The sequence below is a fragment of the Eptatretus burgeri genome, chromosome 15 (assembly GCF_056783735.1).
Source record: "Eptatretus burgeri isolate ZD-2024b chromosome 15, Ebu_testis_v1, whole genome shotgun sequence".
Taxonomy (NCBI): Eukaryota; Metazoa; Chordata; class Myxini; order Myxiniformes; family Myxinidae; genus Eptatretus; species Eptatretus burgeri.
Window position 1 is genome coordinate 6,442,367 of NC_140975.1, and position 16,337 is coordinate 6,458,703.

At 41.0% G+C, this 16,337-nt stretch overlaps 1 protein-coding gene across 2 annotated transcripts in view; it reads left to right on the forward strand.

The window, feature by feature from the left end:
* Window positions 1-16,337, forward strand: part of LOC147011416 (uncharacterized) — a 60,306-nt gene that overhangs the window by 12,741 nt on the left and 31,228 nt on the right. The window contains exons 1-3 of one of the 2 annotated variants that reach the window (XM_085857336.1): window positions 101-320; window positions 14,537-14,838; window positions 15,602-15,664. In XM_085857336.1, the coding sequence (XP_085713462.1) occupies window positions 14,581-14,838; window positions 15,602-15,664 (321 nt within the window). In that variant the 5' untranslated portion in view covers window positions 101-320; window positions 14,537-14,580. Of the gene's footprint in view, window positions 1-100; window positions 321-14,536; window positions 14,839-15,601; window positions 15,665-16,337 lie in introns of those variants that run through there. The other variant, XM_085857337.1, reaches the window with a different exon arrangement.

A 16,337-nucleotide genomic window follows, 5' to 3' on the forward strand; every position in this document is an offset into this window, starting at 1 on the left:
TCAATAAGTATATATATATATATTTTTTGGTTAATTGTTCAATAACGAGAAGAGTGTTGCCGAGCTGAATTATTTGTTCTTATACACCTCAAGTAGCTTACAGCGGATTACGCTCATCCTGAAACCAAATGTTCGTCAAACCAATAATCTCGAAATAACACAGAACGGAGAACCCGAAGCAGCATTTGTACCACAGAATTGTAATCGACCGAAACTGTCGACCTGAGGCAATGCAGACAAGTGTGAACATCGAAAAGGTCGTAAATCCCGCCATCTCATCTCCAATAATGATATTTGAACAAGAGTTTTTGTTCATGAAGGTCGGTTTTATGGCTCTTTACCTCACGCGATTGGCTATGTATGAGGGGAAGGTCGGTTTAATGGCTCTTTACCTCACGCTATTGGCTATGTATGAGGGGAAGGTCGGTGTAATGGCTCTTTACCTCACGCGATTGGCTATGTATGAGGGGAAGGTCGGTTTAATGGCTCTTTACCTCACGCGATTGGCTATGTATGAGGGGAAGGTCGGTTTAATGGCTCTTTACCTCACGCGATTGGCTATGTATGAGGGGAAGGTCGGTGTAATGGCTCTTTACCTCACGCTATTGGCTATGTATGAGGGGAAGGTCGGTGTAATGGCTCTTCACCTCACACTATTGACTATGTATGAGGGGAAGGTCGGTTTAATGGCTCTTTACCTCACGCTATTGGCTATGTATGAGGGTAAGGTCGGTGTAATGACTCTTTACCTCACACTATTGACTATGTATGAGGGGAAGGTCGGTTTAATGGCTCTTTACCTCACACTATTGGCTATGTATGAGGGGAAGGTCGGTTTAATGGCTCTTTACCTCACGCTATTGGCTATGTATGAGGGGAAGGTCGGTGTAATGGCTCTTCACCTCACACTATTGGCTATGTATGAGGGGAAGGTCGGTTTAATGGCTCTTTACCTCACACTATTGGCTATGTATGAGGGGAAGGTCGGTTTAATGGCTCTTTACCTCACACTATTGGCTATGCATGAGGGGAAGGTCGGTGTAATGGCTCTTTACCTCACGCTATTGGCTATGTATGACGGGAAGGTCGGTTTAATGGCTCTTTACCTCACGCTATTGGCTATGTATGAGGGGAAGGTCGGTGTAATGGCTCTTTACCTCACACTATTAGCTATGCATGAGGGGAAGGTCGGTTTAATGGCTCTTTACCTCACACTATTGGCTATGTATGAGGGGAAGGTCGGTTTAATGGCTCTTTACCTCACGCTATTGGCTATGTATGAGGGGAAGGTCGGTGTAATGGCTCTTTACCTCACACTATTAGCTATGCATGAGGGGAAGGTCGGTGTAATGGCTCTTTACCTCACACTATTGACTATGTATGAGGGGAAGGTCGGTTTAATGGCTCTTTACCTCACACTATTGGCTATGCATGAGGGGAAGGTCGGTGTAATGGCTCTTTACCTCACGCTATTGGCTATGTATGAGGGGAAGGTCGGTGTAATGGCTCTTTACCTCACACTATTGGCTATGTATGAGGGGAAGGTCGGTTTAATGGCTCTTTACCTCACGCTATTGGCTATGCATGAGGGGAAGGTCGACCAACTTGTTTCAGTTCGGTCGTTTTAGGGGTTTTTTCAATCCGAAGTAATAGTCCCCACGCGGGAAAAGCTGAGACAACCCTCGAAAGTCGTGAAGGTTCTGCGATGTCAACGAAATGTTTTTACTTTTACTTTTGCGCCTAACATATCGATTGCTATATATTTTTTTTCACTTTCACTTGTAGTACCAAAACGTGAATGTTTCATCTCCCCCAACCTGCTGAATATCTGTGTCCACTCCTTCATGATGTTTTGTGCATAAGTTCTTTGTAAACCTCCTGCTCCACACCCTCTTGTGACCTTCCTCAGGCTTAGTGGCTTTATGTATTTTTTTATTACGTACCCAAACATGGCGGCATTGGTGACTCCCATTTACGTGTGGTCCACATTTTCCCCTCCCTCCAATAAGACCCTGGACCTCATTGGTTCACGAGCACCAGCCAGAGTGACCACTATATTCGTTATGTTGGCTGCTCTTAGAGCACCCTTATTCTGGACATTTCCATCTGTCTGTCTGTCCGCGAAACTTTGGTCAAGCCGAGGGGCTAAACCACTCAACCGATTCCAATGAAATTTGGTAGGTAAGACTAATATTTCTGGGAATCGTGTGTTTTCGAATATGGGACCCCGGGCCCGAGCAACGGCATAGCAACGGCCCTTTAAAGGGGTCAAAAAATCGAAAAAAAAATCTAAAATAAATAAATCGAAAAATCGAAGATTAGAGTTCTGTGCGCAATCTATCTAGCTCCCTTCATGCCAATTTGCAGCCCTAATAAAAAATATTTGAAGGAGGAGATAGGTTTTGGGCGAGTACATGTCGAACATTTCAGAAACGGTTAATTGCGAATATCTCTTAAGAGAAAGAGTCTGCTTTTGATGAAACTTGGGTGAAATGTGTACAATGTGGCTAGCATGTACACAAAAATGAATGGTTGCTATGCACACCTCCGTTGATTAACAACAGCTAAAATACTTTATCGTACATCGTACACTTATTGTGGACTGTACAAAAAAATCAATACCTCCGAAACTGGACCTCCGAGGGACCTGTTTTTTTTTTGTGCCCAATGAGAATATCTTACAGCATCGTATAAAAAAAATAAAATCTTTAGCGGAATAGATAAATGGAATTACCAGGGCTGCCATTTGTTAGAGACTCTTTGGAAACATGCCTGAAATTTCACAACGTGGGTTTCTGGGCGCAAACTACGAGGGCTGTGATAATCATATTTATTGTGCTAAATTGATTGATAGCATGTACATGAATATCGGCTAGTCGCATTGGCCAGCTTTCCATCTAGAGCAGGCAGCCATGTCGCCTACCGGCTTGTCTGTGTGTCTGTGTGTCTGTCTGTCCAGAACATAACTCCGTGGACTTTGATCCGATCTTGATGAAACTTGGTTATGTGTTCGATATCAGTCTAGTTGTGTTTTCTTGGATGAGGGCATGCTACACCCATTGTGGCGGAGCAACGCCCAAAAAAATAGCCATTTTTAGGGGGTAGTTGTATTAAAAATCTATCTTCTCCTAGGGAATTTACTGAATGGAATGGGTTCTTCGGTATTTGAATAGCAAAATGAATTATTTAAAACTTGTCGTTGTCCGATTTTTCATTTTCCTCACAAGGTGAAGAACTTAGATAACCGCGAATTTTGACATAAAAATCATACGACCGCCCAAACTTTGAGAGCTAGGATGCAATATTTTTTATGCATAATCTTGAGGTCATTCCCCACCTAAAGTCTTGAAAGCATTTTGCTCTATCTCGAACACCTTGACCATGGCGCCCCCTTCAATTTTGTTTTTATGCTGATTTCATCAAAGTATGGATAATCTGAGGAGTGCGAAATGCCATATAGCCGATATGACGTTGTATTGTTCCTGGAATGTTCCAGAGGAAGTTTTGCACCAAAGGTCATAATCCTTGACCTTTCACCTTTAAAGGCCACAAAGGTCAAATTTTCAAAGTTGTGGGAATCGAACCGGGTTTTCGACCTTCTTCGACGAACTAACTCCAATAAGCTATAGCACGTATCCTGTTTCCTTATTTTAATGTCCACAACATTGTTTTGTAACCTTTAAAGGTTATGCAAAGGTCAAATTTTGAAAGTTGTTGAACGAAACCGGGTTTTCGACATTTTGCAGCTGTTGATTGAAGGCCACTATAATTAATTATAACTTTGCCAAAAATTATCACATTGTCTCATCCTTGACTTCTGAAACAATCTACATCGTCAAACACCGCTCGTGAACCATCGTCATCTTCAGACTTGTCTCATCGATTCCATCTATATTTGGATCACATCATCTTCAGCGAAAACTGAAAATAGATGTAGAACTCGTACTCGGTGGAGCACACAGACCTCCTCCAGGCTGGACAGATTACGTTTTCTACCCCCACTGATCAGTGGGATCTGGATCCGTATCTCAACCAAAATCGAATCGCTTTGTTCTTGTCATCCCCAACTCGTCCACCAAGTTTTGTCATGATCCGTCCGTAACTTTTTGAGATATTCTGCTGTTTATCGTTTTTGGCCCTATCTCTCAATGGTGAAGAATCACCGGAAAAATTCTCTGATCCGGATCTTCACCAAAATCAAAGGAATTTGTCTTTGTCACACATGCAACCTGTCCATCAAGTTTTGTCTGAATCGGTCCAGAACAATTTCACATCAACTCTAAGTTGAACTCAAAGCGCTATCTCGATATATATATATATATATATATATATATATATATATATATATATATATATATATATATATATATATATATATATATATATATATACATACATATATCTCTCTCTCTCTCTCTCTCTCTCTCTCTCTCTCTCTCTCTCTCTCTCTCTCTCTCTCTCTCTCTCTCTCTCTCTCTCTCTCTCTCTCTCTCTCTCTCTCTCTCTCTCTCTCTCTCTCTCTCTCTCTCTCTCTTTTTTGCACACTCACATCTTTTAAGTTACAAACTCCAAACTCGTGGTACAAATACAACTTTGTGTGGGGGGTAATATAGGCTATGTGGCCGCAGCCTCACACAGGAGTGTGGGGAGCCAAGAGGGGGCAAGGGGAGTGGGCGTAAATTGTCTATGTAAATGTGTACCATGCAGCACCACCTTGTGGTGGCAGAGGATATTTTTTTTGTATACCTTGTCGAGGCTTGAATGAGAGCGAACACACAACACACAGCAAGGGGGCATGAGACAAGAAGAGGGGCGGGAGTGGGAAGGACAAAACGGTGGGGAACAGAGACAATTGGAGATCTTTGGAAGTGAGAGGGATGGGGCAGAGAACATGGTGAATACAAGATGGACATTACAGGGATTTTCAGGAAGAAAAGCAAGGAATTCGAAGGAGGTGGGCTTGGGGTGGATTCACGGGAGTAGAAATTTTAAAAAGGACAGAGTCCAGGGACAGTTGGGTGCGACTGGGTAAGGTGGTACAGAAAGCGATGGGTTTTGGACGCAAGATTTTGATGCAAACACCGAGTTGAGGCATTCAGCCTTTTCACATGTGGCATCAGCAGTATGGCCATTTGAGGTAAGGGAGGGGATGGAGGTGGAACATACACCAGAAACAGATTTGATGCAATGCCACCAGGATTTGGAGGGAGAGAGGTTTTAAAGTTCAGACTTGAGCTCAGAAAGATGTTGTTTTCTGGCTCTCCTGAGGGTACATGCACACTTGTTCCGAGCTTTATGGAAGGAACTGAGATTACCCTCAGTTGGGTTTGCTTTCCATGAGGCAAAGGCAAGTTGTTTCAGGACAACTGCCTCGCCACAAGCTTCAGTGAACCATGGGTGGCAGGAAGGGGAGGACAACTGAAGACGAGAGGGGATAAATCTGTGCATGAGGGAGAGCAAGTTTCTTTGAAAGAATTCCCAGGATGAGTTGATGTTGGAGAAAGTCGTGATAGGAGATCAGTCTATAAGTTTGATGGCTGCTTGGAGACCCTGCCAGTCGGTTTGAGTGAAATGCCAGAAGTAGAGGATAAATGGGGCTTCTGAGGCAGCCATTTAAAATGAATGGGGGAAAAGGGAAAACTTTATAACTTAAGCCCCAAAAGCCCTAAATAGGAGACTGATTTCCTCCCCCTCCCATACAAGCAAATGTAAAATTGAGACTGATTCCCTTCCCTCCCATACAAGCAATTGTAAAATTGAGACTGACTCAAGCCCCAAAAGTCTGCAATAGGAGACTGATTTCCTCCCCCTCCCATACCAGCAAATGTAAAATTGAGATATACTGATTAAAGCACTTCTTTCCTTTCATATTTTCATTCCATTCAAAGAGCGAACCAATGAATATTTGTTCATGTTCTACTTCGGGGAATAACTTAATATTTCGATTACATTCATCACCATCGAGTATATTCACAAAGATTACTTTGGAACTTGGTTCTTGGTTTATGTGTCTTTGTTGAGCAGAGATGAAATGATAAACTCCTCTTTTTGCTCTTGTTTGACCACCTCCTGAGCCACATATCATTTTGAGATTGTAGTAAATTGTTTTTCTATTATTCAGTTGATAACCATCAAAGTTTTCAGTCCATTCAAAGATATTTATTTTTTTTCTTTACATCCTCCAACTTATTTGTCATTACATTTATCCGCTTATTTGTTTTATCTACTTTTACCCCGGTTATTTCTTCAATAAGACTTATTTGATATTTCTCACATTCTTTATGTTTCCCATTTAAATACCAAGGCTGATTATATCTTCACTCTTTGGTTTGGTTATTGCTTGATTCTATCATTTATAAATCAGTAAAAAGACGGTGGTAGACTGTTAAAATTCCCAACCTAATATCTTAACACTTCTACTTATAACCATCAGGAAGACTCTTGATTCCATTCTCTAAAATATATCTTTTATCATCAAAAGCTCCTAATGCTTTCTTATTTATCTCTTCTGTATATAATTGATGTTTATAACTTCTTTTTGTATTCATTTTTCTGTACTCTTCCTTCTTTAAGGTTAAACAGTTGTAATAATGTTTAAAGTTTATTGTTTCCTTGATTATATTTTTCTTTATTCCCTTTAGCTTCTTATCACACCTTTCAATGTTATTATTATCAATATACGTAAAAGCATAAGACTTTGAACTCATTCTTAAAAGTTCACTCATGACATTCCCACCCAATTCATCTTTAAACTTACCAATAACCTTTTTATTCTTTGATGAAAACAACACATCACCTGACTTATAATTGCTTATATCAATATTATCCATATATATCAATATTATCAATCATATCCCCATAAACATCATTTGTCTTAATTTCTTCTATAAAACTATCTGTATCCATATATAACAGACACATGATCCTTATACTTTGATTTTAAATTATTATAGTAATAGTCTTACATTAACGACTTTGACAAGTCAAGAATTGATGTTCCTATATAAATAGGTTTATCCATTTCAATACTCTCTTTTTTTCAAATGAATAGCACAAAAGTTATCTGAAAACACCTCCGCTCGTTCAAAACTTGGTTGATAAATTAACTTTGAAGCCTGTTTCCAAGATGTAGCAAGTCTTATGTTTTGTTGATTCCTAACATTTTCCAGTCTTTACAAATACAGCATGATTCATTGATTTATAAAAGTCCTTCTCAAAATCTGTTTTTGCTTCTGTTATCCTTTTTGTATTAAAATTAATATACTTCTTTAACCAATGACTTTGTTTAAATTTCAAAATCCGATGAATTTTCCTCACTCTCAACCCAGCAGATAAATATTGTCTCTAGTTCCTTTGATGCAAAACATAACTTTCTCTATCATTTAATGTAGTAAGTTGTTTTTCTGGAGATTTACCTTTTATATTGAATGACTGTTGGTAATCACTTAACCATTCTTTTATAGGACTTTCTTTATCAGGGGCATAAGGTAGGTCTTTATGTTTGTGATGAAGTTATTCTGGATATTTTAAATCAACCTCCAAATAATATCCAACTTCAGCTTCATCCAATTCTTTTTGAGAGGAGACAACAATGTCTTGTAAAACTTTCTCATAATGTTTTTCTTTAACCCATTTAAGTTTTCCATAAGGTAAAGATTGAGACATAGCCCACCCATACAAATTGTTGGCATCATAATACATCAGGTAAGAGTTGTCCTCATTCTTATTATAATCAGGAAGATATTTGTTATTTGCTTTAGCATATCTCTTGGAACATACTTGAGATATTCCTCTTCTTTTAGCCCTCTCTATCATTAAAAGCATATTTATATCACTGATTAATTCCAAATTTTGTTTTGTCATTTTTAACATGGCACTCCAAGCCAAACCCGGGGCTGTGTAGTAGTGAACGGGGTCTAATCCATAAGAATTTTTAGGATGAAAAACTGTTCTAAAAGTTTCAAACACATCAGCCAATAACAATACATCAGTTTTAAGATACAAATCATGATATTCTCCAAGATTCTTTATATTAAACTTCTCCCAAACCATTTTAGCTTGTGTATAATCTCTATCCGAAATATGAGTTTTATTCAACTTGCCATAGAAACTTTCCCTTGAAGGAAGTTGTGTTTCTTTAAACTTCTCAAATGAATCCATATAGTCATACAGATATATTCCCTTTTGTGATGAGAGATCAATCTCTTCTTGATTTGAGAAATGTGATTTAAGATTCAGTTAGTTTTTAATATTTGATGCTAAGTTAGACAATCGACTTGCCATAAACTTGTATGTGTCAAGAAATCTGATATGGTTTATGGAGGATGTATGAATTGTTTTTGTGAATGAGATGTATTTTTGATCTGTGTTTGGAATGGCAGAAATATCTCCAGATGTCTTTGAAAGTTCATTTATAAATAGATGTGTGTCATAGTGAGCGTTGTTGTGAAGAAAGACAGGAATAAAGTTTGGGGGCTTGTAATTAAGATTACAACGGGAATGAGCTGGACCTCTATATTTATCAGTAAGATGCCAGTGATCCCGAACCTTGACCTCTCCCTCAATTTTCTCCTCACAAATATGACAGACACTGTTCTTTCTAAATTCCTTTTTCTCTCCCTTTGTTAATGACAGTACAGCGGATAAGCACAATAATTGTGCGTTTTATGAGAAAAGCATGAATTTTCTGACATAGTGAATACCTTAAGGTTTATTTTCAGATGTGGAGGGAAGTCAGATTTGACCTCTGAGGACTGTGAGAGGTCAAATCCAAGATGTTCAAACGCGCTTAATTTTGGAACCAAACAGTGCAGAAAAACATTTAAGGTGTCATTTCCAACTAAATTGGGGATGCCCATTCATTTGATGATACGTTTGAGATCGCCAGCATTCAAGGAAATGCATTTAGGTCAAGGTCAAGGTAAAAATTGACCAAAAATAAGCAATCAGTTGAAATTTGCAAATGAACCCCCAGTGGTGTCTCATGTTTGAGATGTCATTTTAAACGAATCTTCAGATGCCCATATATTTGATGTTAATTTACAGGTTGCCAGAAAAGGTTATACATTGAGGTCAAGGTCAAGACTGAAGTATCCCAAGTATGCCGATATCTGAAAATAATCAAGATTAAGTCAAAACAGAAGGCAAAGCTCGCAGCACTGAAGAGTGCCTGTGGTCTCTTTTCGAGGCTGTACATCTGTCAAACACGAGATGAAAACATGGACAATTTCTTCTTCCATAAAAACCATGCAGCCCCACCAGCTCTGTCAACTGGAGGAAAATGTGGATTGGGGTTAAAGCAGATCTACTTCGCTGCCTGGAATCAGATCTGCTCGAAAACAATAGTGCACCTGTGGCTGATGCAACAATTCTCGATGGTGCAGCTGTGGTTCAAATGCTAAATCCTGGAGCATCAAGAACATTTCAAGAGTATGGAGAAAGAGTGTTTGCACCATACATCTCTGCTCAACTTGAGAAAAAGCAGCCACATTGACCTTGTCTGGGATGTATACCTACCTGCCAGCCTGAAAGCCTCAACCAGACAGAAGAGGGGAAATCGTGCCGGGAAAAGGGTGGCTCCTTCTACTGTGATGCTAAAGAAATGGAAGGACTTCCTTCGATGCAATGAGAACAAAACCGAATTGTTTGCTTTCCTGTCACGTGAAGCTGTTCATCTTCCTCTTACAGAGGGCAAGGAACTGTATGCAACAGATGGAAGTGTAGTCCTCTGTTCTCCTGCTGAGTCATACTTGGCCTGCCTTGCCCCATGCTCGCAAGAGGAGGCCGACACTCATCTACTTCTGCATGTGGCAGATGCTGTGCAAAAGGGGTGTAAGAAGGTGACCAAACGTACCATTGATACTGATGTGGTGGTACTGTCTGTGGCTTCATTCAGCAAGACAGCTCCTGATGAGCTGTGGGTTGCCTTTGGTGTCGGGTCAAACTTTCGGTACATAGCTGTTCACAAAATGGTTGCCACAATGAATCCAACACAGTGTCTGATTCTCCCAGTCCTTCACACTTTCACCGGGTGTGATACTGGATCTGCATTCGCTGGCAGAGGAAAGAAGACTGCCTGGGAAACTTGGAAGTCTTTCCCAGAGGTGAATGATGCTTTCAATGAACTCTTATGCATGCCAAGTGAGATCAGTGAAGGATCAATGTTACTGCTAGAGCGATTTGTGGTGCCAATGTACGACCGAACCAGTGAGAGTACGGAAGTGAATGATGCCAGGAAACAGCTCTTCACACAGAAGTCTAGAACTCTATAGAACATTCCTTCAACCCAGGCAGCACTCAAGCAGCACATCAAGTGCACTTGCTACCAGGCCAACTGTTGGAACCAGGTCCTGGATCCTGAGATGCCAGATCCATCTGACTGGGGCTGGACAAGGGAAACAACTGGGTGGCAGCCACTTTGGACCACTCTTCCTGAAGCATCAAAATCATGCCATTAATTGATCCACTGTTGCTGCAAGAAAGGGTGTACTGGATGCTGCAAGTGTGCCACTAGCTGCACTCAAGTGCACTGCACTGTGCTTCTGTTCTGGAGACTGTTAGATTTTGATCATTACCAATAGGATATTCAGAAATTGTAGATAGTGAGAATGCGAAAATTAGTATGAGTGGGAAGATTGATAGTTATCGTGAGCTACATTGATCCGTACTAGTTTGCCGGATAGAAATGATATTTGAAAGGAAGTTGTTATGCAATTTGGTAGAAATATGTGGATATCTAGTGCTAATAGTGTCAAAATGGAAGCGAAGTTTCACTGTTATTGCATAGGTCCAATCCAGTGTCCAAGCAAAATAAATGTATTAGCAAAAGAATGTCCAAAAGTTTTTAATGTAATTTGACATTGACCTTGATCTAAATGCATGTCCTTGGGTTCTGGCAATCTCAAAAGTATCACCAAATGAATGGGCATCCACAATTTAGTTGAAAATGACACCTTAAATGTTTTTCTACACTGTTTGGTTCCAAAATTAAGCGCGTTTGAACATTAGACCCGGTGGACTGGTGGACATCTTGGATTTGACCTCTCACTGTCCCCTCAGAGGTCAAATCTGACTTCCCTCCACATCCGAAAATAAACATTATGGTATGACCTAACTATGCTAGAAATTTCATGCTTTTCTCATAAAATGCACAATTTGTTAAAATATGAGGGCTTATCCGTACTACTGTCATCTTGTGAACACGATTGATCCGTAAGGTTGGAGTACTCATCTGCACAATCCATTCTCTGAATGAAACACGCTGGACACAAGTCGGTTAAAATAAGCACTTGATGACGTAATGGGAGATTTCACAACAATGGTTTTTCCAGGGTGTGTTTCCACATGGGAAATGACCGGAATTTTTTGGGCTTGGTTCGGGCGAGGCAGCTTGGCTGACTTCAAAACTGACTCGTTTTCACATGAAAATGAAACACCTTGCTTTGAATGATTTTTGATAAAACCTACGTTTAAAAGCTGTTTTTAACTAAACTTTGTTCTTTTTGTGTTCTGATTATTTAAAATATAACCACGAGAGACGAGGGCACATAATACTTCCTCATTTTTACGGCACGACTGTGTTCGAAAAACACTTCCCCATTTTACAAAACTCACCCTAACAGCCCTTTCATTCAAGCTTGAAGAGATAAAGTGAATATAATAGAAAAATTAATTTATTTCCTAAAGGAGATCATGGACAAATATTCATTGGTTCGCTCTTTGAATGGAATGAAAATATGAAAAGAAAGAAGTGCTTTAATCAGTAAGTCTTCATTTTACATTTGCTTGTATGGGAGGGGGAGGAAATCAGTCTCCTATTTTGAGTCTTTGGGGCTTGAGTCAGTCTCAATTTTACATTTGCTTGTATGGGAGGGGAAGAAAATCAGTCTCCTATTTTACATTCGCTTGTATGGGAGGGGGAGAAAATCAGTCTCCTTTTTGGGGCTTAAATTAGAAAGTTTATCCCTTTTCCCCCTTTCATTTGAATGGCTGCCTCAGAAGTCCCATTTATCCTCTACTGCCAGACACAATGGCAGTGAAGTGGTTCTCTGATAATAGCCAGAGAGATGTCCACTTTGACAAAGACGTGGTCAGAAGAACCGATTGGTGCGAGGAAGAGCAGCAGATATTTTCAGGGAAATTTGTCAAAATCAGATCCAGAAGAGAAGGAGTGCCATTGGTTGAGATCCGGGTCAGGAAATTGACCAATTGAGTGAGTCCCAATGAGTCGCAGAAAGCTTTTGCTGAAGTGCCATGACAGGTGAGAGAGGTACCCACACCTAGCCAACTGGCATGATGACAATTGAAGTCGCCACATATGAGGAAGAGAGAGTTTTGATGAGGTGATAGAAGTTGGTCCATGTTTTCGGATAGTGAGGTGAAGATGGAGTCATCACTGTTTGGTGGACAGTACAGTACACGTATAAACATGAGGTGGGCGTGGAGGGAAGCCGTAGCCAGAGGTATTCTTGGGGGTGTGGGGGAGTGAGGGCAGTGCATCGAGAGTGAGGAATAGAGTCTTTAATGAAGAGAGCAACTCCTTCACCAGGACGAGGCTCAGGTCTGTCATACCAGAGGAGGGAGTAACCAGGGAGAGATACCTGGGAGTCAGAGACGTCTTGAGGGAGGAAAGTTTTTGTTAGGCAGATTATGTCTGGTTTGTCAGTGGCAACCTGTATGGAAAGATCTGAAAGGTTTGAGCGAAGGCCCCGGATAGTTGAGGTCCACACTGTTAATGTAGAGGGAGGGGAGGAGGCTTTGGGTGCAGGGCGTGGGGGGGGGAGGGTCGGACAAGGGAGGAGGGGGGCAGAGGTAAGGAGGGTTGTGGAAAGAGTGTGGGGATTGCAGAATAGCTAGGGGAGGGAGCCGGATGAGTAGGAGAAAAGGCTCTGGGTGCTGGGGGAGAGGGGGGGGGGCAAGAGTGGCGGCAGAAGACAGTTGAGGATTTGAGTAGGTGGAGTGATGAGATGGAGGTGAGAGGGCAGTGGAAGGTAGCAGCTTTGTGGATGAGAGAGGGGGGCAACTTTGAGAAGGGTGAGTGAGGGGGGTGAATGGTGGGAGAAGGGTGAGTGGGGAGAGTTGAGGGAAAAAGGTGAGGGGGGAGTTTTTGAGAATGGTGAGAGGGAGGCTTGGAGGGAGAAGAGTGGGATGGTTGCTTTGAGAGGGAGGGGTGAGGGGGTGAGTTTGCACTGAAGTCAGAAAAAAAGAATGGTTGATGGAAAGTGAACACTCATAGCAAACTGGGTTTTTTTTTTAATTAATAGGTCAGAGATGCGATTAAATACATTTCTTGATGGATGCAATGAAGGCGAATTCAGAGAATGGAGTGAAGAAACACTGTAACAGTTGGATTTTTTTTTGGCAAGGTATGAAGGAAAGGTCGAATTGAGAGCAGTCTGTTGAAATAGAAGAGTAGTGCAGTATGATACAGTAGAGTACCACACATGTGAAAGAGGAAGATGAAGCATTATAAGAGATCATTTTTATTATTAATATTATGATTATTATTATTATTGTTTGAGAGAGTTTTCATCAGATTTGGTAATGGAAGTGTTGTAGAAAAAATCATGAGGTGAATGGTGAAATTGGATCGGTAAACGCAGAGGGTGGAAACAGATAACATGGTTACGGGAGAAGCACGTGGCTATGGGAGGTGTAGAGTCAAATGTGAATTCATTTATTTTAAATAAGGATGGCGTAACATTCGGAAAAGGGAAGGTTGAAGTAAAATCGTGGAAGTGTGTGGTGAATTTGGAACTGTAAATGCAGTGTGAAGCTGCTGGGTTGATGAAAAGTACCATGAAGAGTCGAGACACACGTGGTTGCAGGAGATGTTTCGATTGAAAGGATACAAGGAAGATTATTGATTTTTGATGTATTTTTGAAGAACAGGTAAGATTCGGGAATGGAAGGTTGAAGGAAGAAATTATGAAGGTAAGGCGAGAGAGGGTCAGCTCAGTCGAATAAAGACGGTGTGCTGGCAGGAGGCAGAAGAAGAAGAGGAAGAAGAAGAAGGATAAGAAGGATCGGGACTCATGAGTATGCAAGGAGAAAGGTAGTTTTTGGGGGGATTTAACACAAGAAACAGAGTGTTTAGTTGGGAGGGGTGGGGGACGTTGGAAAGTAGGGAAAATAGGAATTGAAGGTAATCGGGCGAGAATAGAAATAAACACGATCGTACACTGGGAGGGGAAGGATGGGTAGGCCTCAAGGAACCCGGTAAGACAAGGTCGACGAAAACTCACAAAATAGCACGATTTTTCAAACGAAACCGAACTAGGAACACACAGAAACATGTGGGTGAGAAAATAAACAGTTAAAATGGGACATATAACAACCGGAAACTTAGCTTTGAGAAAGTCGGCAGAGAACCCTGAGAGAAACCTGCCGATGCTCCAAACCCAGAACCGGACTTTTCGGTGTATCAGTAGTGGATACGAATGCTTGCATCCATGGGTGCGCCAGGGCGTGGTTAAGCAGAGTCAGATGACCCGCCCATGTTCTGATGCTGTTCTGTGCTGTGTTGTTCCCACTTCAGAGTCTTCGTCCCTGTCTATCGAGTACATTACAGTGGCGACGAGGATGTCTTCGTGCATCGGCATATTGCAAGAATACGCAGTGGGGGATGATTGGGAAGATTATACCGATCGTCTGAAGCAGTACTTCGTGGCAAACAAAATGGACACCAATGAGGATGCTGAAATGTGGCGAGCTGTATTACTGACCATATGCGGCGCCCCGGAGTACAGCCTCATCAGAGATCTTGCCCCAGCCAAACCTTCTGACAAGTCATATGAAGAGCTAGTCAATCTCATGAAAAGACATTATCACCCTAAACCGGTAAGATCATCTCGAGATATAAATTTTTTACCCACTATCGTCAAGATGGTCAGTCAGCATCTGAGTTCATGGCTGATTTACGCCGACTCACCAAACATTATGAGTTTACAGATGAACTCGAAGAGATGTTACGTAATTTCTTTATAATAGGCATCATTGACGACTCAATTCAGCGGAAACTCCTACTGAATCTCACCCCAATTTGGCTAAAGTCATGGAAATTGCCACTGTGTGTATGCAAACTGCCGAGAGCCTGCGTGGGATCTCTAACAATTCAAAAGTTATCCAGCAGGACCCATTGGTTAACAAGGTAACCTTTGGCTCCAAGCAAAAGTGTTTTAGCAAGCCACCAAATTCACCTCCACCTCCTGACATTTCTGAATCTACGCAGAAGGTTGGGGTAACTTGTTGGCATAACTTGTTAGGGTAACTTGTTATGACGTCATAATTGCATACATAGAAAGCTACACCTTATTAGTATGAAAATTTTTCAGGGTCATCTTGGGATAAATTCGTCCACACAAAAAAATTGATGACGTCATTGGTTGCGTGGTTCGGCAGCCTTTTTTTTTGATGTTCAAAAATCTTCTCTGAAGTGGCTGAACAGATCGAGGCAAAACTTTACACGTCTGACCATGAGGAACAAAACGTGGCCTATTCATGAGGAACAAAACGTTCACACATATGATGTCAAAGGTCACATGGTTTGGTAGCCATGTTGGATTTATCCTAAAACCTACTAAAAATATATCTTCTTCTCCAGAACGGCCTGACAGATCGAGGGGAAACCTCACAAAAATGTTCCCCAAGCCTTGATGATACCAAGGTATGCACAAATAATTGATATGTCACTTGGGCTGGCAGCCATATTGGATTGAGGGAAAATCTTTTTAGAAATTTTTTTCTCTTGAACCACTTCATCAATCAACATGAAACTTCGAAATTATGATCTCGTAGTGATGGTGAATATATGTTTTAAATTTTAACCTGATCAGATGCATGGTCTGGCAGCCATAATTATTTAATTTTTAATCTCAGTTGTTTTTTAGTTGTTGTTTTTTGTTTGAATAAGGCTCACTTGGCTGTGCCTGGATGGATTTGGGGGTAGAGCAGCAACAGAAACCCAAATCCTATCCAGGTTCCTTCTAATGACTCCATCTTTGCTTTTTGCTTGTTCGGGTTCCTTCTGATGACTCTAATGTAGGTAGTACTGTACATATTTGGTCTTCCATTTGATTTGAATTGAATATATTTTAATCCTAGTCTGAATTCAATTGAATAATAATAATAATAAACGTCATGGGTCAGGGTCAGGCGTCCGATAAAAGCGAGGTTGCATCAATGCGGGACGTCTTGGTACCCGGTCATCACTGCCAGCAGTTATAAAGTGGCAGTTCTAGTTATGTCTCTTATTAATTACGCAATACAGCAGTACACAAACACCACACAAGATGCACAAAACAAGTCCTGGTGAGGGTCTACAATCTCTAATTGCTCTT